This window comes from Oncorhynchus keta, chromosome 35 (assembly GCF_023373465.1).
Source record: "Oncorhynchus keta strain PuntledgeMale-10-30-2019 chromosome 35, Oket_V2, whole genome shotgun sequence".
NCBI classification, from domain to species: domain Eukaryota; kingdom Metazoa; phylum Chordata; class Actinopteri; order Salmoniformes; family Salmonidae; genus Oncorhynchus; species Oncorhynchus keta.
The window spans coordinates 31,259,550-31,286,312 of NC_068455.1; the positions used below are offsets into that span (position 1 = coordinate 31,259,550).

A 26,763-nucleotide genomic window follows, 5' to 3' on the forward strand; every position below is an offset into this window, starting at 1 on the left:
GTCATCATTAACACAGAGAGGAGAGGGACATTTTCTAGTACTGTCCTCACACACAGGGAGTCATCATTAACACAGAGAGGAGTGGGAGGCTCTCATTACTCTCTAGTACTGTCCTCACACACAGGGAGTCATCATTAACACAGAGAGGAGTGGGAGGCTCTCATTACTCTCTAGTACTGTCCTCACACACAGTGAGTCATCATTAACACAGAGAGGAGTGGGAGGCTCTCATTACTTTCTAGTACTGTCCTCACACACAGGGAGTCATCATTAACACAGAGAGGAGAGGGAGGCTCTCATTACTCTCTAGTACTGTCCTCACACACAGGGAGTCATCATTAACACAGAGCGGAGTGGGAGGCTCTCATTACTCTCTAGTACTGTCCTCACACACAGGGAGTCATCATTAACACAAAGAGGAGTGGGAGGCTCTCAGTACTCTCTAATACTGTCCTCAAGAGATGTATACAGGGCAGCTATAACCAAAAGGCAGAGTAGTAAGTACCTGTGCCGAATGGGCACTACTGATATATGGAGAACTGGATCCACACTACACCCTTGTTTGACCTTTCCACACTGAGAAGGATGCTCTTTCAACTGGTCTTTCTACTGTTCTAACCACTGTTAGGGAAAGGGCACCAGGTTTAGTAAGAAGTGAACAGTAGAGTAGAGATGGCTAGGCTAAGGCTTAGCTTCCGGTGCTGAAGATCTGGTTGTTTCTTGTCTCACCTTCTTTAGATCATCCTGCAGCAGCTTCACCATGGATTCCAGTTGGCTCACCTTCTCCATCAGACAAGCTGGGCTCTCACTGTGGGATGGGGGACACTGTTAACTACCATATTCTAAACTATAATAAGACTAGCATGACCTGGGGCATATTGGCTTAAAATAGTCAAGAGGTGTAGCAAGCCACAGCTTTAGAGCCTAGGAGTAGGGCCAGGAGTTTTTCATAATCATGTTGCCTGGCCAGGAAAAACCTGGCCCAAGTTTTTGGATAAGCTCCTGGCCCTACCTATGTCTACAGAATTCTCTGGAGGTGCATGGTATGTAGTAGGTAAGTGGGTCTTACCCAGGCGAGGTGTTTCTCTGCGGGGAAGCCTGGGGTTCGGCCTGCTGGGGGCTGGGGGCTGTGACCTCTGGGCTGGTGCTCCCATCATTAACAGATAACAGTCTCTGAACTGAAGACAGACAGAGAAAAACACAACAGTTACAGCTTCAGTTACAGCTCAGATTGACAACACACAGGAAAGAGACAGGGCACTGCTACCTTCTGGTTGGTAAAGATAGTAAATCTCCAGCTTACTTTGCCTACCCTCAAAGGCCTTGGCAGCATCCACCAGGTTGGACCAGTCCAGAGCACGGTCAGCTCCAGAGTTAGGCAGGGGCATGAGGCATGGGTCCCCCAGCTGCTGTCTCCTACCCCCCTGGTCCTGGCTGGACGACTCACATAGATCACCTGCAGGGACGAGGAGCGGGGGGACGAGAGACAGCAGATTAGAACAGAGGAAGTGAAGACAGGTTTCAAATAAAGTACATACTAAAAGATTACACATAACTTGTTTAGAGTCACCCATACTTAAGGACATAAGTATACACTGATACACTCTATTGTCATGACGTTGGCCTGGGGGTAGGTTTATGACAGTCAAAAATACCTCTTCCCCCTTTTTCCCTCTCTCTACCCTACTGATGTTACATTTGCAAAACCCTTGGTTAACATAGAGATTCTGGGAACATCAGAAAGTGGGGGGAAATGAACTATATTCTGGTAATCCGACCAATGGAACATATGCGGTGGTACTTAATGAATATGATGTCAGTTCGGTTGTCATCTCAGACATTCTCATCAATGATAAGATGACATAAACTCTACAGTGGAAAGTCTACACATCAGAGTTATCGGATTCACATGGAATTGTTGTTCAATTTAAATGTTTGAATATGAAATTATTTGTGATGGGATAAAAGGTGATTTTAGCCTCTAAAATGTGAGATTTGGGTTTTCATAAGTGAATTAGGCCTGACTCAGTGGCCCGCCCACGTGAAGAGATATAGGTTGTAAACTATGAAACACACCCCTTTTCTCCCTTCCTATATAAAGCCTTGACGACAATATAACCTCCTGCTCCGAGGACGTGAGGACGACGGTATGATGTCAGAATGGTTCAGATAATAACTACAGAACGAAGCCAACATCAGCGTAAGCTTTGGTTGCGAATGGTATGAACTTTGAACTCTTATTCACTACAGAAGTGATACCTCCTAGCCGTGGAGTTAGCAACAGCAGCTGCAAACGCAGGTTAGGAAGGAACAGACAGAGTATCCCAAGAGACATTCTTCAAAGGACAAAGGACTCGGTTGGGCAACACGGTCTTCCATCTACCACCAAACTACTGAAGTGCAGCTTCACTACGACACTATTATAAACTGTGCTCCTCTGGTTTTAGATGGAGCCCATGTAGGATGAACAGGCATTGGCTTTACTCAAGGATTACTTTCAGGAAAATCAGAGGCTAACCCAGAGACTTGTGTGAGGGTTGTCGGGGTGGCGCGTGGCGGGCGGTGGGCGAGCGGGGTATGGTGGAGCAGCTGAAGAGCAGGTCGTTGGGTGTCTGTCTGTGCCCGCTGAACGCGGGCTCCCGCTGCCCGCTGTAGATGCTCTCGTCTGACAGGGTCCTCTGCAAGGAGCGCCGGCTGGGAGGGGGGACGGGGAAAGAGGGCTGGAGAGAGTGAGTGGAGAGAGAGGAGCAATGTGAGGCTGCTGATTGACCCCATAAACTCAGCCTTTAGCCTTTAGCATGTTGACCAGTGTATGTGGCAAAGCAGGGGAGGGAGTTTGGATTCATCAAGCAAATACAGCATATCGACTACTCTGGAAGTTCCATGGGAGTTCTCATCAATTTGACAATTATCATGGTAAAATGGATGATGGTGACATTGCCTGTTAATACAGAGCAGTGCTGCCCGCTACCTTTTGGTCGTGGGAGGAGGGTGGGGGGCTGTCTAGGGTGATGAGTTTCTTCAGGTCCTCCTGCAGGCTGGACGTGGTGACCCGCTGGGGGGATTGGGCCCTGAGCTGAGCCCTGAGCTGGGGCTGGCCACCCAGCAACCCATCACTCTGGTGACGTCTGAGAAAGAGGGAGTGCAAAGACCAGCAGTGTTAGGTTGCAGTTCTCGGTTCAACCACATGGTGGGAGTGTTATACTCGTTTATAAACAAAACATGAGCCACAACAAGTGGGAAAGGCATCTCCTCTCAGTTGACTCAGATCTCAAGTCTCTCTAACATCAACAATCTAGAACAGTAAGATTTGTTTCAATAGGGAAAGAACATCCTTTCACAACATGACTTACACCCCTCACAGTGTAATGGCCTCAGTGACGTGTCAATAAACACATGTATGTTCAACATTCCTCCTCTACTGCCCCCCATGCTTACTTGCGTGTTTTGCCAAAGTCCACAGAGTTGATGGTACCTCCAGGCTTCCTCCAGCCGATCAGGTACTTGGAGGTGGCTCCCTGGCGGGGGTAGAAGCTCTTGGGGCCTCCAGGGGAGAGGGAGGTCTGAGAGGTGGGGGAGGTGGCAAGGGCTGACTCCTCCTGGGAGGAGCTGGGACTGCAGCCTGGACCCATGGGACTGCCAGACTGGCCCGAGCTCAGAGTACTGGTACGGAAAAACATGGATATGGGTTAGTATAGGTATATTTATACTAATGTATTCATAACTCGCAGACACCATTACATCGGTGTTTCACTTCACATTTCTGTAATGTGCACTCATCTATGAACACATTCCTGTACAATATTTCAAAAACATATGGTAATTGTGACTACTTTCCCCACACACGACATCTCTGATGTCTCCACATCTTGAGACAAGAATTTAAATTCATGAAGAAAAATAAATAGGACAGAGTGTCCTTGGACTTCTTCCATGTTAACATTTCAAACAACATTTCTCCCCAGTTTGACATGAAAGCGAGCGTCTCCCTCCTCAGACATGCTGTGTGTACAATAAAACAGTCACTAGTCTGGTGGAGTTATTTCAGAGCCACAGAGGAGAGGCTGAGGAGAGGAGGAAATGCTCTGTTCACTCAAAGGAACTGTGGTTTAGGAGTGTTAACAGTGCTGAGCTCTCACAGTCAGCATTCCACAGCGTTTCAAGTGCTCTCTTTCTCTCTGTGAGAACCTGGCTCACACACAAACAAGCACACATACACACACACACGCGCACATACAAACACACACACTCAGATACACAGACGCATGTGCACACACACACACACACACACACACACACACACACACACACACACACACACACACACACACACACACACACACACACACACACACACACACACACACACACACACACACACACACACACACACACACACACACACACACACACACACACACACACACACACACAGCAGGTTGCTGCTTGCTACCTCTCACCACCAAACCGCAAGGCTTGGGAGTTTTCCATCTGGGACAATAGGGGATATATAAGGACTACAAGGCATCACTGTCTGCTTAATGAAACATTGATACATGAGAGGAAATGCATTGGCTGCATAAAGAGCAGACTGTAATAGAACTCTAGTGTCCCACATGAAAAACTACTACAGTTTACTATACAATACTACAGTACTTACTATAGAATTCTGTAGTATACTATATTACACACTGTAGCAGTGTTGTTGTGCTCGAGACCGGTCTCGGGACCACATATTGAGTGCCTCGGGTCTTGTTTCAATGTCGGATACATTTGTACTCGGTCTTGACTCGGTCTCGGACAGTGAGGACTCTTAATTTCTTCCCGAGACCAGCAGAGTAAAAATCTCATAATTATCAGCTTCCATTCAGTCAGCACATAAAACCGCTTCGCCAGGCCAAACATATACAGTGGGGGAAAAAAGTATTTCGTCAGCCACCAATTGTGTTCTCCCACTTAAAAAGATGAGAGAGGCCTGTAATTGTCATCATAGGTACACTTCAAACAGACAAAATGAGACAAAATGAGAAGAAAAAAAATCTGAAAATCACATTGTAGGATTTTTTATGAACTTATTTGCAAATTATGGTGGAAAATAAGTATTTGATCACCTACAAACAAGCAAGATTTCTGTCTCTCACACACCTTCTTTAAGAGGCTCCTTTGTCCTCCACTCGTTACCTGTATTAATGGCACCTGTTTGAATTTGTTATCAGTATAAAAGACACCTGTCCACAACCTCAAACAGTCACACTCCAAACTCCACTATGGCCAAGACCAAAAAGCTGTCAAAAGACACCAGAAATGAAATTGTAGACCTGCACCAGGCTGGGAAGACTGAATCTGCAATAGGTAAGCAGCTTGGTTTGAAGAAATCAACTGTGGGAGCAATTATTAGGAAATGGAAGACATACAAGACCACTGATAATCTCCCTCGATCTGGGGCTCCACGCAAGATCTCACCCCGTGGGGTCAAAATGATCACAAGAACGGTGAGCAAAAATCCCAGAACCACACGGGGGGACCTAGTGAATGACCTGCAGAGAGCTGGGACCAAAGTAACAAAGCCTACCATCAGTAACACACTACGCCGCCAGGGACTCAAATCCTGCAGTGCCAGGCGTGTCCCCCTGCTTAAGCCAGTACATGTCCAGGCCCATCTGAAGTTTGCTAGAGAGCATTTGGATGATCCAGAAGAAGATTGGGAGAATGTCATATGGTCAGATGAAACCAAAATAGAACTTTTTGGTAAAAACTCAACTCGTCGTGTTTGGAGGACAAAGAATGCTGAGTTGCATCCAAAGAACACCATACCTACTGTGAAGCATGGGGGTGGAAACATCATGCTTTGGGGCTGTTTTTCTGCAAAGGGACCAGAACGACTGATCCGTGTAAAGGAAAGAATGAATGGGGCCATGTATCGTGAGAGTCCATCATCAAGGGCATTGAAGATGAAACGTGGCTGGGTCTTTCAGCATGACACTGATCCCAAACACACCGCCCGGGCAATGAAGGAGTGGCTTCGTAAGAAGCATTTCAAGGTCCTGGAGTGGCCTAGCAAGTCTCCAGATCTCAACCCCATAGAAAATCTTTGGAGGGGGTTGAATGTCCGTGTTGCCCAGCAACAGCCCCAAAACATCACTGCTCTAGAGGAGATCTGCATGGAGGAATGGACCAAAATACCAGCAACAGTGTGTGAAAACCTTGTGAAGACTTACAGAAAACGTCTGATCTCTGTCATTGCCAACAAAGGGTATATAACAAAGTATTGAGATAAACTTTTGTTATTGACCAAATACTTATTTTCCACCATAATTTGCAAATAAATTCATTAAAAATCCTACAATGTAATTTTCTGGATTTTTTTTCTCATTTTTGTCTGTCATAGTTGAAGTGTACCTATGATGAAAATGACAGGCCTCTCATCTTTTTAAGTGGGAGAAATTGCACAATTGGTGACTGACTAAATACTTTTTTGCCCCACTGTATATACTCCTTTCTTGAAACATTATTTCAACAGCCTATATCTATTATAGACATGGTTGTACAGTGGCAAACCTATAGGTCTTCAGTGTGTGACTAGTTTGTGATTCTGAAAGGACAGCAACTGTAATACCAACACACTCATGTAGGAGAGTGCAGAAAGGGCCAGTGTTGTAGTGGAGGGTATATGCAGGTATATACCGTAATACCAACACACTCATGTAGGAGAGTGCAGAAAGGGCCAGTGTTGTAGTGGAGGGTATATGCAGGTATATACCGTAATACCAACACACTCATGTAGGAGAGTGCAGACAGGGCCAGTGTTGTAGTGGAGTGTATATGCAGGTATATACTGTAATACCAACACACTCATGTAGGAGAGTGCAGAAAGGGCCAGTGTTGTAGTGGAGGGTATATGCAGGTATATACCGTAATACCAACACACTCATGTAGGAGAGTGCAGAAAGGGCCAGTGTTGTAGTGGAGGGTATATGCAGGTATATACTGTAATACCAACACACTCATGTAGGAGAGTGCAGAAAGGGCCAGTGTTGTAGTGGAGGGTATATGCAGGTATATACCGTAATACCAACACACTCATGTAGGAGAGTGCAGAAAGGGCCAGTGTTGTAGTGGAGGGTATATGCAGGTATATACCGTAATACCAACACACTCATGTAGGAGAGTGCAGAAAGGGCCAGTGTTGTAGTGGAGGGTATATGCAGGTATATACCGTAATACCAACACACTCATGTAGGAGAGTGCAGAAAGGGCCAGTGTTGTAGTGGAGGGTATATGCAGGTATATACTGTAATACCAACACACTCATGTAGGAGAGTGCAGAAAGGGCCAGTGTTGTAGTGGATGCAGGGGTAATACCAACACACTCATGTAGGAGATGAAAGGGCCAGGTATATACTGTAATACCAACACACTCATGTAGGAGAGTGCAGAAAGGGCCAGTGTTGTAGTGGAGGGTATATGCAGGTATATACCGTAATACCAACACACTCATGTAGGAGAGTGTTGAAAGGGCCAGTGTTGTAGTGGAGGGTATATACCGTAATACCAACACACTCATGTAGGAGAGTGCAGAAAGGGCCAGTGTTGTAGTGGAGGGTATATGCAGGTATATACCGTAATACCAACACACTCATGTAGGAGAGTGCAGAAAGGGCCAGTGTTGTAGTGGAGGGTATATGCAGGTATATACCGTAATACCAACACACTCATGTAGGAGAGTGCAGAAAGGGCCAGTGTTGTAGTGGAGGGTATATGCAGGTATATACCGTAATACCAACACACTCATGTAGGAGAGTGCAGAAAGGGCCAGTGTTGTAGTGGAGGGTATATGCAGGTATATACCGTAATACCAACACACTCATGTAGGAGAGTGCAGAAAGGGCCAGTGTTGTAGTGGAGGGTATATGCAGGTATATATAATACCAACACACTCATGTAGGAGAGTGCAGAAAGGGCCAGTGTTGTAGTGGAGGGTATATGCAGGTATATACTGTAATACCAACACACTCATGTAGGAGAGTGCAGAAAGGGCCAGTGTTGTAGTGGAGGGTATATGCAGGTATATACCGTAATACCAACACACTCATGTAGGAGAGTGCAGAAAGGGCCAGTGTTGTAGTGGAGGGGTAATACCAACACACTCATATGAAAGGGCCAGTGTTGTAGTGGAGGGTATATAGTGTTGTAGTGGAATACCAACACACTCATGTAGGAGAGTGCAGAAAGGGCCAGTGTTGTAGTGGAGGGTATATGCAGGTATATACTGTAATACCAACACACTCATGTAGGAGAGTGCAGAAAGGGCCAGTGTTGTAGTGGAGGGTATATGCAGGTATATACTGTAATACCAACACACTCATGTAGGAGAGTGCAGAAAGGGCCAGTGTTGTAGTGGAGTGGGTAATACCAACACACTCATGTAGGAGAGTGTTGAAAGGGCCAGTGTTGTAGTGGAGGGTATATACCGTAATACCAACACACTCATGTAGGAGAGTGTTGAAAGGGCCAGTGTTGTAGTGGAGGGTATATACCGTAATACCAACACACTCATGTAGGAGAGTGCAGAAAGGGCCAGTGTTGTAGTGGAGGGTATATACCGTAATACCAACACACTCATGTAGGAGAGTGTTGAAAGGGCCAGTGTTGTAGTGGAGGGTATATACCGTAATACCAACACACTCATGTAGGAGAGTGTTGAAAGGGCCAGTGTTGTAGTGGAGGGTATATACCGTAATACCAACACACTCATGTAGGAGAGTGTTGAAAGGGCCAGTGTTGTAGTGGAGTGTATATGCAGGTATATACTGTAATACCAACACACTCATGTAGGAGAGTGCAGAAAGGGCCAGTGTTGTAGTGGAGTGTATATGCAGGTATATACTGTAATACCAACACACTCATGTAGGAGAGTGCAGAAAGGGCCAGTGTTGTAGTGGAGTGTATATGCAGGTATATACTGTAATACCAACACACTCATGTAGGAGAGTGTTGAAAGGGCCAGTGTTACCAGTGTAGGAGAGTGTTGAAAGGGCCAGTGTTGTAGTGGAGGGTATATACCGTAATACCAACACACTCATGTAGGAGAGTGCAGAAAGGGTCAGTGTTGTAGTGGAGGGTATATGCAGGTATATACCGTAATGCCAACACACTCATGTAGGAGAGTGCAGAAAGGGCCAGTGTTGTAGTGGAGGGTATATGCAGGTATATACCGTAATACCAACACACTCATGTAGGAGAGTGCAGACAGGGCCAGTGTTGTAGTGGAGGGTATATGCAGGTATATACCGTAATACCAACACACTCATGTAGGAGAGTGCAGAAAGGGCCAGTGTTGTAGTGGAGGGTATATGCAGGTATATACCGTAATACCAACACACTCATGTAGGAGAGTGCAGAAAGGGCCAGTGTTGTAGTGGAGGGTATATGCAGGTATATACCGTAATACCAACACACTCATGTAGGAGAGTGCAGACAGGGCCAGTGTTGTAGTGGAGTGTATATGCAGGTATATACCGTAATACCAACACACTCATGTAGGAGAGTGCAGAAAGGGCCAGTGTTGTAGTGGAGGGTATATGCAGGTATATACCGTAATACCAACACACCATGTAGGAGAGTGCAACACACTCATGTAGGAGAGTGCAGAAAGGGCCAGTGTTGTAGTGGAGGGTATATGCAGGTATATACCGTAATACCAACACACTCATGTAGGAGAGTGCAGAAAGGGCCAGTGTTGTAGTGGAGGGTATATGCAGGTATATAGGGCCAGTGTTGTAGTGGAGGTATATGCAGGTATAATACCAACACACTCATGTAGGAGAGTGCAGACAGGGCCAGTGTTGTAGTGGAGGGTATATGCAGGTATATACCGTAATACCAACACACTCATGTAGGAGAGTGCAGAAAGGGCCAGTGTTGTAGTGGAGGGTATATGCAGGTATATACCGTAATACCAACACACTCATGTGCAGACAGGGCCAGTGTTGTGGAGTGGAGGGTATATGTAATTCCAACACACTCATGTAGGAGAGCAGAAAGGGCCAGTGTTGTAGTGGAGGGTATATGCAGGTATATACTGTAATACCAACACACTCATGTAGGAGAGTGCAGAAGGGCCAGTGTTGTAGTGGAGGGTATATGCAGGTATATAGGGCCGTAATAACCAACACACTCATGTAGGAGAGTGCAGAAAGGGCCAGTGTTGTAGTGGAGTGTATATGCAGGTATATACTGTAATACCAACACACTCATGTAGGAGAGTGCAGAAAGGGCCAGTGTTGTAGTGGAGGGTATATGCAGGTATATACCGTAATACCAACACACTCATGTAGGAGAGTGCAGACAGGGCCAGTGTTGTAGTGGAGGGTATATGCAGGTATATACTGTAATACCAACACACTCATGTAGGAGAGTGCAGAAAGGGCCAGTGTTGTAGTGGAGGGTATATGCAGGTATATACCGTAATACCAACACACTCATGTAGGAGAGTGCAGACAGGGCCAGTGTTGTAGTGGAGGGTATATGCAGGTATATACCGTAATACCAACACACTCATGTAGGAGAGTGCAGAAAGGGCCAGTGTTGTAGTGGAGGGTATATGCAGGTATATACCGTAATACCAACACACTCATGTAGGAGAGTGCAGAAAGGGCCAGTGTTGTAGTGGAGGGTATATGCAGGTATATACCGTAATACCAACACACTCATGTAGGAGAGTGCAGAAAGGGCCAGTGTTGTAGTGGAGGGTATATGCAGGTATATACCGTAATACCAACACACTCATGTAGGAGAGTGCAGAAAGGGCCAGTGTTGTAGTGTATATGAGGTATATACTGGTATATGCAGGTATGCAGGTATATACCGTAATACCAACACACTCATGTAGGAGAGTGCAGAAAGGGCCAGTGTTGTAGTGGAGGGTATATGCAGGTATATACCGTAATACCAACACACTCATGTAGGAGAGTGCAGAAAGGGCCAGTGTTGTAGTGGAGGGTATATGCAGGTATATACCGTAATACCAACACACTCATGTAGGAGAGTGCAGAAAGGGCCAGTGTTGTAGTGGAGGGTATATGCAGGTATATACCGTAATACCAACACACTCATGTAGGAGAGTGCAGAAAGGGCCAGTGTTGTAGTGGAGGTATATGCAGGTATATACTGTAATACCAACACGCTCATGTAGGAGAGTGCAGAAAGGGCCAGTGTTGTAGTGGAGGGTATATGCAGGTATATACCGTAATACCAACACACTCATGTAGGAGAGTGCAGAAAGGGCCAGTGTTGTAGTGGAGGGTATATGCAGGTATATACCGTAATACCAACACACTCATATAGGAGAGTGCAGAAAGGGCCAGTGTTGTAGTGGAGGGTATATGCAGGTATATCGTAATACCAACACACTCATGGAGAGTGCAGAAAGGGCCAGTGTTGTAGTGGAGGGTATATGCAGGTATATACCGTAATACCAACACACTCATGTAGGAGAGTGCAGAAAGGGCCAGTGTTGTAGTGGAGGGTATATGCAGGTATATACCGTAATACCAACACACTCATGTAGGAGAGTGCAGAAAGGGTCAGTGTTGTAGTGGAGGGTATATGCAGGTATATACCGTAATACCAACACACTCATGTAGGAGAGTGCAGAAAGGGTCAGTGTTGTAGTGGAGGGTATATGCAGGTATATACCATAATACCAACACACTCATGTAGGAGAGTGCAGAAAGGGCCAGTGTTGTAGTGGAGGGTATATGCAGGTATATACCGTAATACCAACACACTCATGTAGGAGAGTGCAGAAAGGGCCAGTGTTGTAGTGGAGGGTATATGCAGGTATATACTGTAATACCAACACACTCATGTAGGAGAGTGCAGACAGGGCCAGTGTTGTAGTGGAGGGTATATGCAGGTATATACCGTAATACCAACACACTCATGTAGGAGAGTGCAGAAAGGGCCAGTGTTGTAGTGGAGGGTATATGCAGGTATAATATTTTTATTTTTATTTAACCTTTATTTAACTAGGCAAGTCAGTTAAGAACAAATTCTTATTTACAATGACGGCCTAACCCGGCAAAACCCTGACCTGGACGACGCTGGTCCAATTGTGCACCAGCCTGGATACAGCCTGGAATCAAACCAGGATCTGTAGTAACGCCTCTAGAACTGAGATGCAGTGCCTTAGACCGCTGTGCCATTCGGGAGCCACTTGGGAGCCCCATCAACTGAGAAATCACGCACAAAGTAGCCTACACAATCACAAAGCACCTGAAATGTATTCACGAGCGCTGCACACATAGCCTAGTTTCAGTGGAATATCATCTGCAGGCAGCAAGAGCGTGCTGCTCTCAACTGGTTTTGGCATGGAGAAGCTCACAGCAGAATGACACCAGTAGCTGGTAGACGTTTAAACTTAATGATATCAACCAGTAAATGCTAACGAAGACCACTGCATAGGGCCGATGGAAAGACAGCAGTCACACACAGCATGATGTTAAAGGATAAGCAGTCCATAAACTCTGACATAATAAGCCAGTAGGTCCCAATCATACAAATACAAAAACACAACCATTAAGCATTTCCCAATGGAAATGTACAACTATGACCTCCCATGGCAAAAATCATTTCATGTTTAGCCCACAAAGTAACTGATGACCTAAAGTTTAAAGTAAAACTGACAGCATTTTAACTACTTTGCAGATATGAAACAAACAGACAATCATAATATCAGTCAAAAATATCAAATTCTTATGCTACAAAACCAACTTCATAAGAGGTTTTAAAAATAGGTTATATTTGACTCAATGTTCCATGACGTACACTAACATGCTGACTACACCGTCCACGTCGTGTGTGTGAGCGTTGCAAAATAAATGTACACATACATGTGATTCAATCATTGCACACACACTGCCCGCGCAAGTCAACGAGCGTCTGCGTAACTTGGTTCTATTTGTGACGCTAGACGCTCTGCAAGTCCCACCTCTTCCAACTCCTCAGTATTTTTTAGGAGCATATACCCACGTGGGTAATTGAAAGATGAACTGAGGTCCACACTCCAGTCCAGTTTGTGGTGGTAATGCACCTTAATAAGATGTCATGTTGCTAAAATGCTGTCAGTTCCACTTTACATGCAACCATGTTTCACACACATAAGTTATTTTCAAAGAGATGGCTAACAACGGCAAGCGTGCTGCAGTAAAAAACACAGTTCCACTCACCAGATTGCGCTGGTGACCTGTTGGCCTGAAAGAAGGCAGAAGTTTCCATACGTTCTTCTAAAAACGGTCCCACCCATTAAGTCAAAATATGATTGGTTGATTCCACTGTTAAAATGTTGCCCTAATACAGTTGAATGGCAGATGCCTTTATCTACCTTCTGATGGACTAGCCAATGGCTAACTTAGCTAGCTACATTTATCTCCCCACAGACCAGCAAAGAAAAAATCCTGATTGTATATTTTTTTCTCTTCGGTGTTAACCCTTTCCTTTCCAACAAAAACTGAAGGGATTGAATCAGAATATCGGTGAACATAATGATATGATTATCATTGTTATTATATTTTTATAATCATTATTTAAAAAAATCCTTAGCCATTCTCTAAAGGTGTAGAAGGCCCTCATTGTTCACCACTGTGTTTGGGTTAATAATAATGTGTGGCTCTATTTTCCCCCAGCATTCATTTTTTTCTCTCACTTTTTTGAATGTCTAAAGAATCCATATGATGTTCTGAAAAATGAACACAGAAATACTGGACATTATGAACTCTTATTATGGTGGTGATTTGACAAAATTACAATCAAGGTCTTGAATTGGACTCGCATTTGTCTGGTCTCGGTCTTGGACCCTTTGTCCCCCTCCCGGTCTTGACTCGGTCTCCCCCCTCTGGGATTAGTCTCGACTCGGTCTCGCCCCCCCTCCGGGATTAGTCTTGACTCGGTCTCGGCCCCCTCCGGGATTAGTCTTGACCTCTCGCCCCCCTCCGGGATTAGTCTTGACTCGGTCTCGCCCCCTCTCTGGGATTGGTCTCGCCCCCCTTCGGGATTAGTCTTGACTCGGTCTCGCACCCCCTTCGGGGTTAGTCTTGACTCGGTCTCGCCCCCCTTTGGGATTAGTCTTGACTCGGTCTCGCCCCCCCTTCGAGATTAGTCTTGACTCGGTCTCGCCCCCCCTCTGGGATTAGTCTTGACTCGGTCTCGGCCCCCTCTGGGATTAGTCTTGACTCGGTCTCGCCCCCCCCCTCCGGGATTAGTCTTGACTTGGACACGATTTGCTCCGGTCTTGGTCTTGAATCAATCTCAAACACAACCCTGCACTGAAGTATCCCTCAATCATGTGTAGTACTTAGTATAGAATGTTGTAGAATACTATAGTATATACTACAGTATTATCCACCAAAAAAAAAAAAAAAACACTACAGTCTGCAAATACACTTAAAAAAACTATAGTAAATATTACTGTATTTAATTTGCATATACCCTGCCCATTCCCCTTCCACATATCCCAATTTGTGGTGGCACATGGTTGTGTACCCCATGGTTATAGAAAAGAGCAGGAGGAGAACACCTCCACTTCTCTGTCAAAGTTAATAAAACAAAAATACTATAGTAAATACTACAGTAATGTATACAAAAACACTACAATACATACTATAGTATATACTACTTTTTTTACTACAGTATTTATACTATAGTAAACTACAAATACTACAGTAAACTGCAGTAAATACTACATTATTCACTACTACAGGCTCCCGAGTGGCGCAGCGGTCTAAGGCACTAAGAATCTCAGTGCTAGAGGCGTCACTACAGACACCCTGGTTCGAATTCAGGCTGTATCACAACCGGCCATGATTGGGAGTCCCATAGGGCGTCGCACAATTGGCCCAGCATTGTCCGGGTTTGGCCGGTGTAGGCCATCATTGTAAATAAGATTTTGTTCTTAACTGCCTAGTTAAATAAAGGTTCAATAATTTCTAAAAAATAAATAAACAGTGAATACTACAGTAAAGTCAGCAAAAACAATACAGTGAATACTATAGTATTCCTACCATAGTATACACTATAGTATTTTTTCATGTGGGGTAGCACAGCACAGGGAGGCACACACACCTGGAGTGGGACGCAGCATCACTGAGGGTGTAGGAGCCACTGTCCGGGGCTGAGGGGAACACAAGGGGGCTCTGGGCTGGGTATGCGCTGCTCCCTGGGGGGCCGGGGGAGTCTGGGGCTGAAGGAGAGGTCTCTTGGGCCAGCCGATCTTTGGCTCTGGAACCCCCGGACCCTGTGGCCCCGTAGGAGGTAGCATCAATACCGCTGTCTGTGGATGCCCCCTGTAGGTAGCCGTTGAGCTCTGAGTCAGGCCGTACCCCTGTCCTGCTGGAGCCAATCTCATACCACTTTTCATCACTGTGGGCAGAGCTGGAGGCATTACTGGACAGTGTGTTGCTGCCTGATTGGCTGGAGGAGTAGGAAGCTTCCACCTGTAGAGACAGAGACCCTACAGTCACGTCCTGGTTGTTTGATCATAGTAAATAAAGACTACTTTGACATAGACAACAATCTACATTGCCAAGCTAGTGCAGTCGGAAAGTATTCAGACCGTTGACTTTTTCCACATTTTGTTACAACCTTATTGTAAAATTGATTTTTTTTAAAAAATCCCTCATCAATATACACACAATATCCCATAATCACAAAGCAAAAACTGATTTTTAGATTTTTTTGCAAATGTATTACAAAGAAAAAACTGAAATATAACATTAACATAATTATTAATTTCAGGTAATTGTGCATTTCAGGTCAAATAACAACTCAATGTTTATATCCCAGGACAAATTAGCTAGCACCAGCAAGCTAGCTAGCTAAATTGCCATAAATGTTTGCTTTTCGACCTGTCCCCAAATTAATATAGTTGATATTTCAACCTGCGTGTCCTGATCCTGTCCTGATCGCGCACAAGCGGTCTGGTCAGCATGTTAGAAGTCATATTTGAGCCTGGTACCTCACCTTGATGTTCTTGTTGGGAGACAGGTGTGTCCCCTGTTCCTGCTGCTGGAGACGAGTTACTGCCTTGGATACAGCTGGGTCTGGGAGGGACAGGAACAAACAGAGGAATGAGACATAGATAACAATACCAGTAACATAGAGAGCTATTCCTGTCTCTGACTCTCATCATCTGCATCACCCAAAACACCAGACATGACTTGGGCATTTTCTAAAGCAGTGGTATTCAAAGATTTTCAAAAAATCGGTACATTTTTTATAAAAAAATAACTTAATTGCATTTTCATCTCTTATCAGAATGAAAATAAACCAATAAATACATTTACTCAATACAATTCGATGCTTCATATTATCTTTCTCAAAATCGATCATTTTGGCGACCCCACTGCAGTACCTGGGTTGGTGACCACGACTTTGAATGACACTGTTCTAAAGCATGTCCTCTTACCTGCTCTATCAGCCCCCCTGTCAGCCACCTCCCCTTCCACCGCTTGGGGCCATCCAGTGGCAGGCTTAGTCTCGTTAGACCCCTCTCCCACTCCCTGATGCTCAGCAGACACAGGGGAGTGGCGGGTATTGTTGTTAAACCTAGAGAATAGATGGAAGAAGAAGACGGCATCATGTCTAGCTGCATCATTTACTGAACAAAACAGGAGTACCTCTGCCACGATGAGTACAACATATCATTTCGTCATTTCCTTTCTATTATTGGATAACTCCCAAAGAAGTAATTACAGTGAATACAGACTACATCTGAACATAGAGCAATTTAAGTGAAACCCTACAGCGATCTGTTTCTAGATTTGAATTGTGGTCTGTGTATGATCTGGGTGTGGTCTGAATGTGGCCATAAATTGGCCCAGGTTTGTTCTGGCCTGAGTGACCTCTCACCCATCTGGCATGGACTTCTGTCTCCAGTGGTTGGAGCCTGCGCTCCCAGTGTCTATGTAGGAGAGGCTGGTAGGGGCTTTGCGGGTGTGTGGAGAGCGGCCCATCACGATGGAACAAGCCAGGGCATAGTTATCATTCCCTGGGGAATACCTGAAGGATACAGAGCAAACAGATTCCACTACTAAGCTTAAAGCTTGTACATCTTCCCTATTATATCGTATTATTAGCCAGGGTGGCTCTCTTACCTTTTAGGGTTGAGAGGGCGCCCGTCGCTGGACACACTGCGGGGGATGACTACGGTCGGCTCCTGGTACTCTGAAGCCGGGGCCTTGATGAGCGTCCCCCCCAGGGCCGCTGTGGTGCGGCTCTGTGGGCTGGAGGAGGTGCGGGGCCACTTGTTGTTGTTGCTGCGGAAGGGGAATTTAAACTCATAGGGCATCCCCTCCTTGTGGTTCTTATAGTCCACCAGGGGCATGTGGTACAGCTCTGAACAGCCTCTGTGAGAAGAGACAGAGATAAATCAAATAAAAAATATTTGTCACAAGCGCCGAATGCAACAGACCTTACAGTGAAATGCTTACTTACAAGCCCTTAACTAACAACGCTTTAAGAAGTTAAGAAAACAAATAAAAATAAGTGTTAAGTAAAAAATAGATAAGTGAAAATAGAAAATAAAAGTAACACAGCAGCAGTAAAATAACAATAGCGAGGCTATATACAGGGGGTACCGGTACAGAGTCCATGTGCGGGAGCACCGGTTAGTCAAGGTAATTGAGGTAATACGTACATGTAGGTAGAGTTAAAGTGACTATGCATAGAGTATAAACAAAAGAGTAGCAGCAGCGAAAAGAGGGGTCTGGGTAGCCCTTTGATTAGGTGTTCAGGAGTCTTATGGCTTGGGGATAGAAGCAGTTAAGAAGCCTTTTAGACCTCCACTTGGCGCTCCGGTATTGTCTGCCATGCTGTACCAGAGAGAACAGTCTATGACTAGGGTGGCTGGAGTCTTTGACAATTTCTAGGGCCTCCTGCCTCTGACACCGCCTGATATAGAGGTCCTGGATGGTAGGAAGCTTGGCACCAGTGATGTACTGGGCTGTACGCACTATCCTCTGTAGTGCCCTGCGGTTGGAGGCCAAGCAGTTGCCATACCAGGCAGTGATGCAACCAGTCAGGATGCTCTCGATGGTGCAACTGTAGAACCTTTTGAGGATCTGAGGATCCATGCCAAATCTTTTCAGTCTCCTGAGGGGGAATAGGCTTTGTTGTGCCTTCTTCACGACTGTCTTAGTTTTTTTTTTGACCATGATAGTTTGTTGGTTTTGTGGAAACCAAGGAACTTGAAGCTCTCAAGCTGTTCCACTATAGCACCGGCAATGAGAATGGGGGCGTGCTCGGTCCTCTTTGTCCTGTAGTCTACGATCATCTCCTTTGTCTTGATCACAGAGGGGTTGTTGTCCTGGCACCACATGACCAGGTCTCTAACCTCCTCCCTATAGGCTGGCTCATTGTTGTCGGTGATCAGACCTACCACTGTTGTGTCATCGGCAAACTTGATGATGGTGTTGGAGTCGTGCCTGGCCATGCAGTCATGAGTGAGCAGGGTGTGCAATAGGGGACTGAGCACGCACCCCTGAGGTGCCCCTCGTGTTGAGGATCAGTGTGGCAGATGTGATGTTCCCTACCCTTACTACCTGGGGGCGGCCCGCCAGGAAGTCCAGGATCCAGTTGCAGAGGGAGGTGTTCTGTCCCAGGGTCCTGGCGAGCTTTGAGGGCACTATGGTGTTGAACGCTGAACTGTAGTCAATGAATAGGATTCTCACATTGGTGTTCCTTTTGTCCAGGTGGGAAAGGGCAGTGTTGAGTGCAATAGAGATTGCATAATCTGTGCAACTGTTGGAGCGGTATGCAAATTGGAGAGGGTCTAGGGTTTCTGGGATAATGGTGTTGATGTGAGCCATGACCAGCCTCTCAAAGCACTTCATGGCTACAGACGTGAGTGCTACAGGTCCATTGTCATTTGGGCAGGTTACCTTAGTGTTCTTGGCCACAGGGACTACAGTGGTCTTCTTGAATGTTGGTATTACAGACTCAGTCAGGGACAGGTTGAAAATGTCAATGAAGACACTTGCCAGTTGGTCACAGAGTGCACGCTTGAAGTACACATCCTGGTAATCTGTTTGGCCCTGCGGCCTTGTGAATGTTGACCTGTTTAAAAGGTCTTACTCACATTGGCTACGGAGAGCATGATCACACAGTTGTTCAGGACAGCTGGCGCTCTCATGCATGTTTCAGTGTTAATTGCCTCGAAGCGAGCATCAAAGTAATTTAGCTCATCTGGTAGGTTTGTGATACTGGGCAGCTCGTGGCTGTGCTTCCGTTTGTAGTCTGTAATAGTTTGCAAGCCCTACCACATCTGACGAGCGTCAAAGCTGATGTAGTACGATTCAATCTTAGTTCTGTATTGACGCTTTGTCTGTTTGATGGTTCTTTGGAGGGCATAGCGGGATTTCTTATAAGCTTCCGGGATAGAGTCCCGCGTGCACCAGCTGTTGTTTACAAATATGCATAGGCTGCCGCCCCTTGTCTTACCAGAGGCCGCTGTTCTATCCTGCCCAAAAAGCTTAAGACCCACCAGCTGTATGTTATTCATGTTGTCGTTCAGCCACGATTCGGTGAAACATAAGATATTACAGTTTTTAATGTCCCGTTGGTAGGATATATTGTATTATCAATTGATTGTACGTTGGCTAATAGGACCGATGGTAAAGGTAGATTACCCGTGCGGCGACGGATCTTTACAAGGCACCCGGACCGTCGTCCACGATATCTCCGTCTTTTCCTCCTGTGAATGACGGGGACGAGGTCCTTGTCGGGTGTCTGGAATAAATCCTTCCTGTCCAACTCGTTGAAGAAGAAAAATTCCTCTAGTACGGGGTGAGTAATCGCTGCCCTGATATCAAGAAGCTCTTTTCGGTCATAAGACACGGTGGCAGAAACATTATGTACAAAAAAAGTTACAAATAACGCGAAAAAACATACACAATAGCACAATTGGTTACGTGATCGTAAAACGTCAGCCATCTCCTTCGGCGCCATTATTACATCGAAGATATACACTACAAACACTGCAGCGCTGACCCAGTACCCAAATGCATGCTACTGATATGACTGATAGAGGGACATATCTGTTGATAAATAACTTATTTGTTGTCTCTGAACTGTACCTGCGAGGGGTGGAGTCCTCGTGCGGGGGTATGATGACCACCTTGACGGTGACAGAGGTCCTCAGGAGATCGATCATCTGCTCGTGGGACAGCGATGCCACGGCAACCTTACAGATCTCTACTAGCCTGCTGCCCTGGCGCAGCCCTGCCTGCCAGGCGTACCCGTAGGGCTCTACCTCTGCCACGATGCCCTCAAAGTTTACATGGAAGCCCAGCTGGCCCAGGCCGTTCCTCCTCAGGGTCATCTCTGTGGTCTGGCTGCCCTTTGACAGGAGCTAGAGACAGAGGAGAGAAGGAGGGGAGGAGAAAGAGGTGAAGGAGAAGAGTTATAACTACTGTGGCGTACAGCAGGTCAACCACCAGGGGAAGACTCATCACGAGAGTATACATCACGAGGCGATGGCTCCATCTGCTGGACGTGCCAGGTCTCGACGGGCTCTCCGGCCAGGACTAATTGGGGCTGATTGGGGATTGGTGAGTAATCAAGGGCTGATTTCTCACCAGATGTACAAGTCCCATAAAGCTGCCAGAAGGGCAGCACACAGGGGAGAGACTGGGGGAGGAAAGGACTCCCGTATAGTTGGGGATGGTACCAGAGGTTACAGGAGGGAGTTCAGTTTTGATCCCCACAGGATACAGTAAGACCCGGAGCCCAGAAGACGTTGTCCCGGAGAGGGTCTCTTGGGGGATACAGTAAGACCCGGAGCCCAGAAGACGGTATCCCGGAGAGGGTCTCTCTTTTGGACTATTGTTTTAATAAACACCTTTGAAACTGAGCTAATCCTACTCTGTCTGATCTGTGTAAACACTTTGACTCAACCCCCTGGTCTGCCACACTACATAACGTAAGAAACCTCTAAATACAGAAACAGACTACACTGCATGTGCTGTGTATGCTCTGTGCAGCATACCACCTTGTATCCCACTGTTGGCTTGCCTCTGAAGCTAAGCAGGGTTGGTCCCTGAATGGAAGACCAGATGGTGCTGGAAGTAGTTTTAGAGCTGGCCAGTAGGAGGCACTCTTTCCTCTGGTCTAAAACAAATGCCCCAGTGCAGTGATTAGAGACATTGCCCTGTGTAGTGTGCTGTCTTTTGGATGGGACGTTAAACGGGTGTCCTGACTCTCTATGGTCACTAAAGATCCCATGGCCCTTATCGTAAGAGTAAGGGTGTTAACCCCAGTGTCTTGCATATCATTATGGCCACCTAATAATCCCTAGTTTCCAATTGGCTCATTCATCCTCCCTCGTCTCCCCTGTAATTATTCCCCAGGTCATTGCTGTAAATGACCATGTGTTTTCAGTCAACTTACCTGGTAAAATAATTGGTTGAATAAAGGGTTGAATAAATAAAAAACAAAACTATTCTGTTGGCTGCTGCTACTGTACAACACATCACATAAGCATAATCTGCCCTTGGGCTTAGATCTGATAAGACACACACTAACAGACTGAATCTATCATCAGCGGATGCGCTACCCTTCAATTAAAGTGTTTTTGTACAGGAGGGAGGGTTTAAGGTTTAATACACCTTGCCTGGCCGTTCTGACCCAGTGTCAGGTAGAAAGAGGTTGTAACATAGTACTTAACACAGACCCCCAGGCAACCACAACAGGGCCAGAGCAGGATATTATGCTACATCACTGATGCACGCCTCCGCTTTCCGACAAGAAAGGGTATGGCATACACACTCACTGTACACACAAACATGAAATAACCCGTAGCAAATAGTGTTCATCTTTCATTCAAGACAACTGGCATTCCCTAATCGCATGAAAATGATTAAACTACCTCTCCAAATACGGCCAATGCTGAGTGTTATACCTGTAACATTGTGTTTGTAATCACTGTTGGCCTATTCTGCATCTCCTTTGAACATAATGGATTATCTGAGGTGGAAATGAGAGGTATGTTTATTATAACCCATTGGTTAGTGATGAAAGGTCCATATCTGGCTTGAAACTTGGGACACCTGTAATAATAATCACAACAGATGGTGTGTGAAATATTATAAAGCCATCAGTGTAGCAATAATACACAGACCAACTGTGCTGCTACTGACCTCCAGGCGTTTCACCACCTCTCCGAAGTCCTCTGTGTTGTTGTTGATGGAGCGCAGCGACACGCTCTCCCCACGCTCATAGTAGATCTTCATGGAGGCGGGGCTGCCAGAGGACCAGCCAATGACGTCGCGCGTGGCACAGTTAAAGACCACAGCCTTAGCCTCCTGATCCAATAGGATGAGGAAATCGTTGGAGATGGCCAGTAGACACTCCCTCTCCGCCCCGGCTACCTGGTCCTCCGCATGCACTGGCCATGTCACTGCACCTAGGCTCCTTAGCTCTGCTCCACTGTACGGCCGTACCCTCTCTCTCCGCTTGTGAGCCAATGAGATGAAGGGGAATTTCCCCGTGGGCTCCACCGGCGTGCTGGTCACGTGCCGCTCTGCCAGGTCACGCAGGTACTCCTGTCGCGTGCGTGTCGCCATGGCACCAAACTTTTCAGACTTGTGGGCGGCGTTCTCTGCGTTGATGACCTTGGCCAGCAGGAAGTCCCTGAAGACAGTGGACTTGGGGAAGGTCACACCCTTGGGGATAGGAGGGCCGAAGGAGGGCACGTCCTGGGAACGAGTCACAGCCACACTGGGAGAGAGAGAGAGAGAGAGAGAGAGAGAGAGAGAGAGAGAGAGAGAGGGTCACTAACTAGTAAGGACACTGAAGGAGGGAGTCCTATACCCAAACTCAATGGATTCCCCGGCACTAGATCTGACAGAAATGAACAGGTGTAAGATGGCAAGCTGCTGCTTTTACTATGTCTTATCCCTATCCAATCCTCTCAGGGGGGCAGAAAACAGCAGACTAGAGGGCAGAAAACAGTAGAGTAGAGGACAGAAAACAGTAGAGGACAGAAAACAGTAGACTAGAGGACAGAAAACAGTAGAGTAGAGGACAGAAAACAGTAGAGGACAGAAAACAGTAGACTAGAGGACAGAAAACAGTAGAGTAGAGGACAGAAAACAGTAGACTAGAGGACAGAAAACAGTAGACTAGAGGGCAGAAAACAGTAGATTAGAGGACAGAAAACAGTAGACTAGAGGGCAGAAAACAGTAGACTAGAGGACAGAAAACAGTAGACTAGAGGACAGAAAACAGTAGACTAGAGGGCAGAAAACAGTATACTAGAAAACAGTAGACTAGAGGGGGCAGAAAACAGTATACTAGAGGGCAGAAAACAGTAGACTAGAGGGCAGAAAAGAAAACAGTAGACTAGAGGGCAGAAAACAGTAGACTAGAGGGCAGAAAACAGTAGACTAGAGGACAGAAAACAGTAGACTAGAGGACAGAAAACAGTAGAACTAGAGGACAGAAAACAGTAGACTAGAGGGCAGAAAACAGTAGAACTAGAGGACAGAAAACAGTAGACTAGAGGACAGAAAACAGTAGACCAGAGGACAGAAAACAGTAGACTAGAGGGCAGAAAACAGTAGACCAGAGGACAGAAAACAGTAGAACTAGAGGACAGAAAACAGTAGAACTAGAGGACAGAAAACAGTAGACTAGAGGGCAGAAAACAGTAGACTAGAGGACAGAAAACAGTAGACCAGAGGACAGAAAACAGTAGACTAGAGGGCAGAAAACAGTAGACTAGAGGACAGAAAACAGTAGACCAGAGGACAGAAAACAGTATACTAGAGGGCAGAAAACAGACTAGACTAGAAAACAGTAGACTAGAGGGCAGAAAACAGTAGACTAGAGGGCAGAAAACAGTAGACTAGAGGGCAGAAAACAGTAGACTAGAGGGCAGAAAACAGTAGACCAGAGGGCAGAAAACAGTAGACTAGAGGACAGAAAACAGTAGACTAGAGGGCAGAAAACAGTAGACTAGAGGGCAGAAAACAGTAGACTAGAGGGCAGAAAACAGTAGACTAGAGGACAGAAAACAGTAGACCAGAGGACAGAAAACAGTAGACTAGAGGGCAGAAAACAGTAGACCAGAGGACAGAAAACAGTAGACTAGAGGACAGAAAACAGTAGACCAGAGGACAGAAAACAGTAGATTAGAGGGCAGAAAACAGTAGACCAGAGGACAGAAAACAGTTGACCAGAGGACAGAAAGCAGTAGACCAGAGGGCAGAAAACAGTAGACTAGAGGGCAGAAAACAGTAGACTAGAGGGCAGAAAACAGTAGACCAGAGGACAGAAAACAGTAGACTAGAGGACAGAAAACAGTAGACTAGAGGGCAGAAAACAGTAGACTAGAGGGCAGAAAACAGTAGACTAGAGGGCAGAAAACAGTAGACTAGAGGACAGAAAACAGTAGACTAGAGGACAGAAAACAGTAGACTAGAGGACAGAAAACAGTAGACTAGAGGACAGAAAACAGTAGACTAGAGGACAGAAAACAGTAGACTAGAGGACAGAAAACAGTAGACTAGAGGGCAGAAAACAGAAAACAGTAGACCAGAGGACAGAAAACAGTAGACTAGAGGACAGAAAACAGTAGACCAGAGGGCAGAAAACAGTAGACTAGAGGACAGAAAACAGTAGACCAGAGGACAGAAAACAGTAGACTAGAGGGCAGAAAACAGTAGACTAGAGGGCAGAAAACAGTAGACTAGAGGGCAGAAAACAGTAGACTAGAGGACAGAAAACAGTAGACTAGAGGACAGAAAACAGTAGACTAGAGGACAGAAAACAGTAGACTAGAGGACAGAAAACAGAGAGGGCAGAAAACAGTAGACTAGAGGGCAGAAAACAGTAGACTAGAAAACTAGACTAGAGGGCAGAAAACAGTAGACTAGAGGACAGAAAACAGTAGACTAGAGGGCAGAAAACAGTAGACTAGAGGGCAGAAAACAGTAGACTAGAGGGCAGAAAACAGTAGACTAGAGGGCAGAAAACAGTAGACTAGAGGGCAGAAAACAGTAGACTAGAGGGCAGAAAACAGTAGACTAGAGGGCAGAAAACAGTAGACTAGAGGGCAGAAAACAGTAGACTAGAGGGCAGAAAACAGTAGACTAGAGGGCAGAAAACAGTAGACTAGAGGACAGAAAACAGTAGAGGACAGAAAACAGTAGACTAGAGGACAGAAAACAGTAGACTAGAGGACAGAAAACAGTAGACTAGAGGACAGAAAACAGTAGACTAGAGGACAGAAAACAGTAGACTAGAGGACAGAAAACAGTAGACTAGAGGACAGAAAACAGTAGACTAGAGGGCAGAAAACAGTAGACCAGAGGACAGAAAACAGTAGAACTAGAGGACAGAAAACAGTAGACTAGAGGACAGAAAACAGTAGACTAGAGGGCAGAAAACAGTAGACCAGAGGACAGAAAACAGTAGACCAGAGGACAGAAAACAGTAGACTAGAGGGCAGAAAACAGTAGACTAGAGGACAGAAAACAGTAGACCAGAGGACAGAAAACAGTAGACTAGAGGGCAGAAAACAGTAGACTAGAGGGCAGAAAACAGTAGACTAGAGGGCAGAAAACAGTAGACTAGAGGGCAGAAAACAGTAGACCAGAGGGCAGAAAACAGTAGACCAGAGGACAGAAAACAGTAGACCAGAGGACAGAAAACAGTAGACTAGAGGGCAGAAAACAGTAGACTAGAGGGCAGAAAACAGTAGACTAGAGGGCAGAAAACAGTAGACCAGAGGACAGAAAACAGTAGACTAGAGGACAGAAAACAGTAGACCAGAGGGCAGAAAACAGTAGACAGAGGACAGAAAACAGTAGACTAGGACAGAAAGGTAGCAGAAAACAGTAGACTAGAGGACAGAAAACAGTAGACTAGAGGGCAGAAAACAGTAGACTAGAGGACAGAAAACAGTAGACTAGAGGACAGAAAACAGTAGACTAGAGGACAGAAAACAGTAGACTAGAGGACAGAAAACAGTAGACCAGAGGACAGAAAACAGTAGACTAGAGGACAGAAAACAGTAGACTAGAGGGCAGAAAACAGTAGACTAGAGGACAGAAAACAGTAGACTAGAGGACAGAAAACAGTAGACTAGAGGACAGAAAACAGTAGACTAGAGGGCAGAAAACAGTAGACCAGAGGACAGAAAACAGTAGACTAGAGGACAGAAAACAGTAGACTAGAGGGACAGAAAACAGTAGACTAGAGGACAGAAAACAGTAGACTAGAGGGCAGAAAACAGTAGACTAGAAAACAGGAGAAAACAGTAGACTAGAGGACAGAAAACAGTAGACCAGAGGACAGAAAACAGTAGACTAGAGGACAGAAAACAGTAGACTAGAGGACAGAAAACAGTAGACTAGAGGACAGAAAACAGTAGACTAGAGGGCAGAAAACAGTAGACTAGAGGACAGAAAACAGTAGACTAGAGGGCAGAAAACAGTAGACTAGAGGACAGAAAACAGTAGACTAGAGGACAGAAAACAGTAGACTAGAGGACAGAAAACAGTAGACTAGAGGGCAGAAAACAGTAGACTAGAGGGCAGAAAACAGTAGACTAGAGGGCAGAAAACAGTAGACTAGAGGACAGAAAACAGTAGACTAGAGGGCAGAAAACAGTAGACTAGAGGGCAGAAAACAGTAGACTAGAGGACAGAAAACAGTAGACTAGAGGGCAGAAAACAGTAGACTAGAGGACAGAAAACAGTAGACTAG

General features: G+C 45.8%; 1 protein-coding gene across 3 annotated transcripts in view; it reads right to left on the reverse strand.

Annotated features, from left to right (window-relative positions):
* LOC118368330 (signal-induced proliferation-associated 1-like protein 1) overlaps window positions 1-26,763 on the reverse strand; it is a 105,820-nt gene that overhangs the window by 2,109 nt on the left and 76,948 nt on the right. For 2 of the 3 annotated variants that reach the window (XM_035752352.2, XM_052496874.1), the window contains 13 exons: window positions 22,191-22,770; window positions 20,130-20,404; window positions 17,151-17,402; window positions 16,906-17,055; window positions 16,463-16,602; window positions 16,018-16,097; window positions 15,121-15,491; window positions 3,439-3,663; window positions 2,972-3,128; window positions 2,519-2,720; window positions 1,304-1,456; window positions 1,070-1,178; window positions 730-808 (listed from right to left, as the gene is read on the reverse strand). In XM_035752352.2, the coding sequence (XP_035608245.2) occupies window positions 730-808; window positions 1,070-1,178; window positions 1,304-1,456; window positions 2,519-2,720; window positions 2,972-3,128; window positions 3,439-3,663; window positions 15,121-15,491; window positions 16,018-16,097; window positions 16,463-16,602; window positions 16,906-17,055; window positions 17,151-17,402; window positions 20,130-20,404; window positions 22,191-22,770 (2,773 nt within the window). The remainder of the gene's footprint in view (window positions 1-729; window positions 809-1,069; window positions 1,179-1,303; window positions 1,457-2,518; window positions 2,721-2,971; window positions 3,129-3,438; window positions 3,664-15,120; window positions 15,492-16,017; window positions 16,098-16,462; window positions 16,603-16,905; window positions 17,056-17,150; window positions 17,403-20,129; window positions 20,405-22,190; window positions 22,771-26,763) is intronic. The other variant, XM_035752353.2, reaches the window with a different exon arrangement.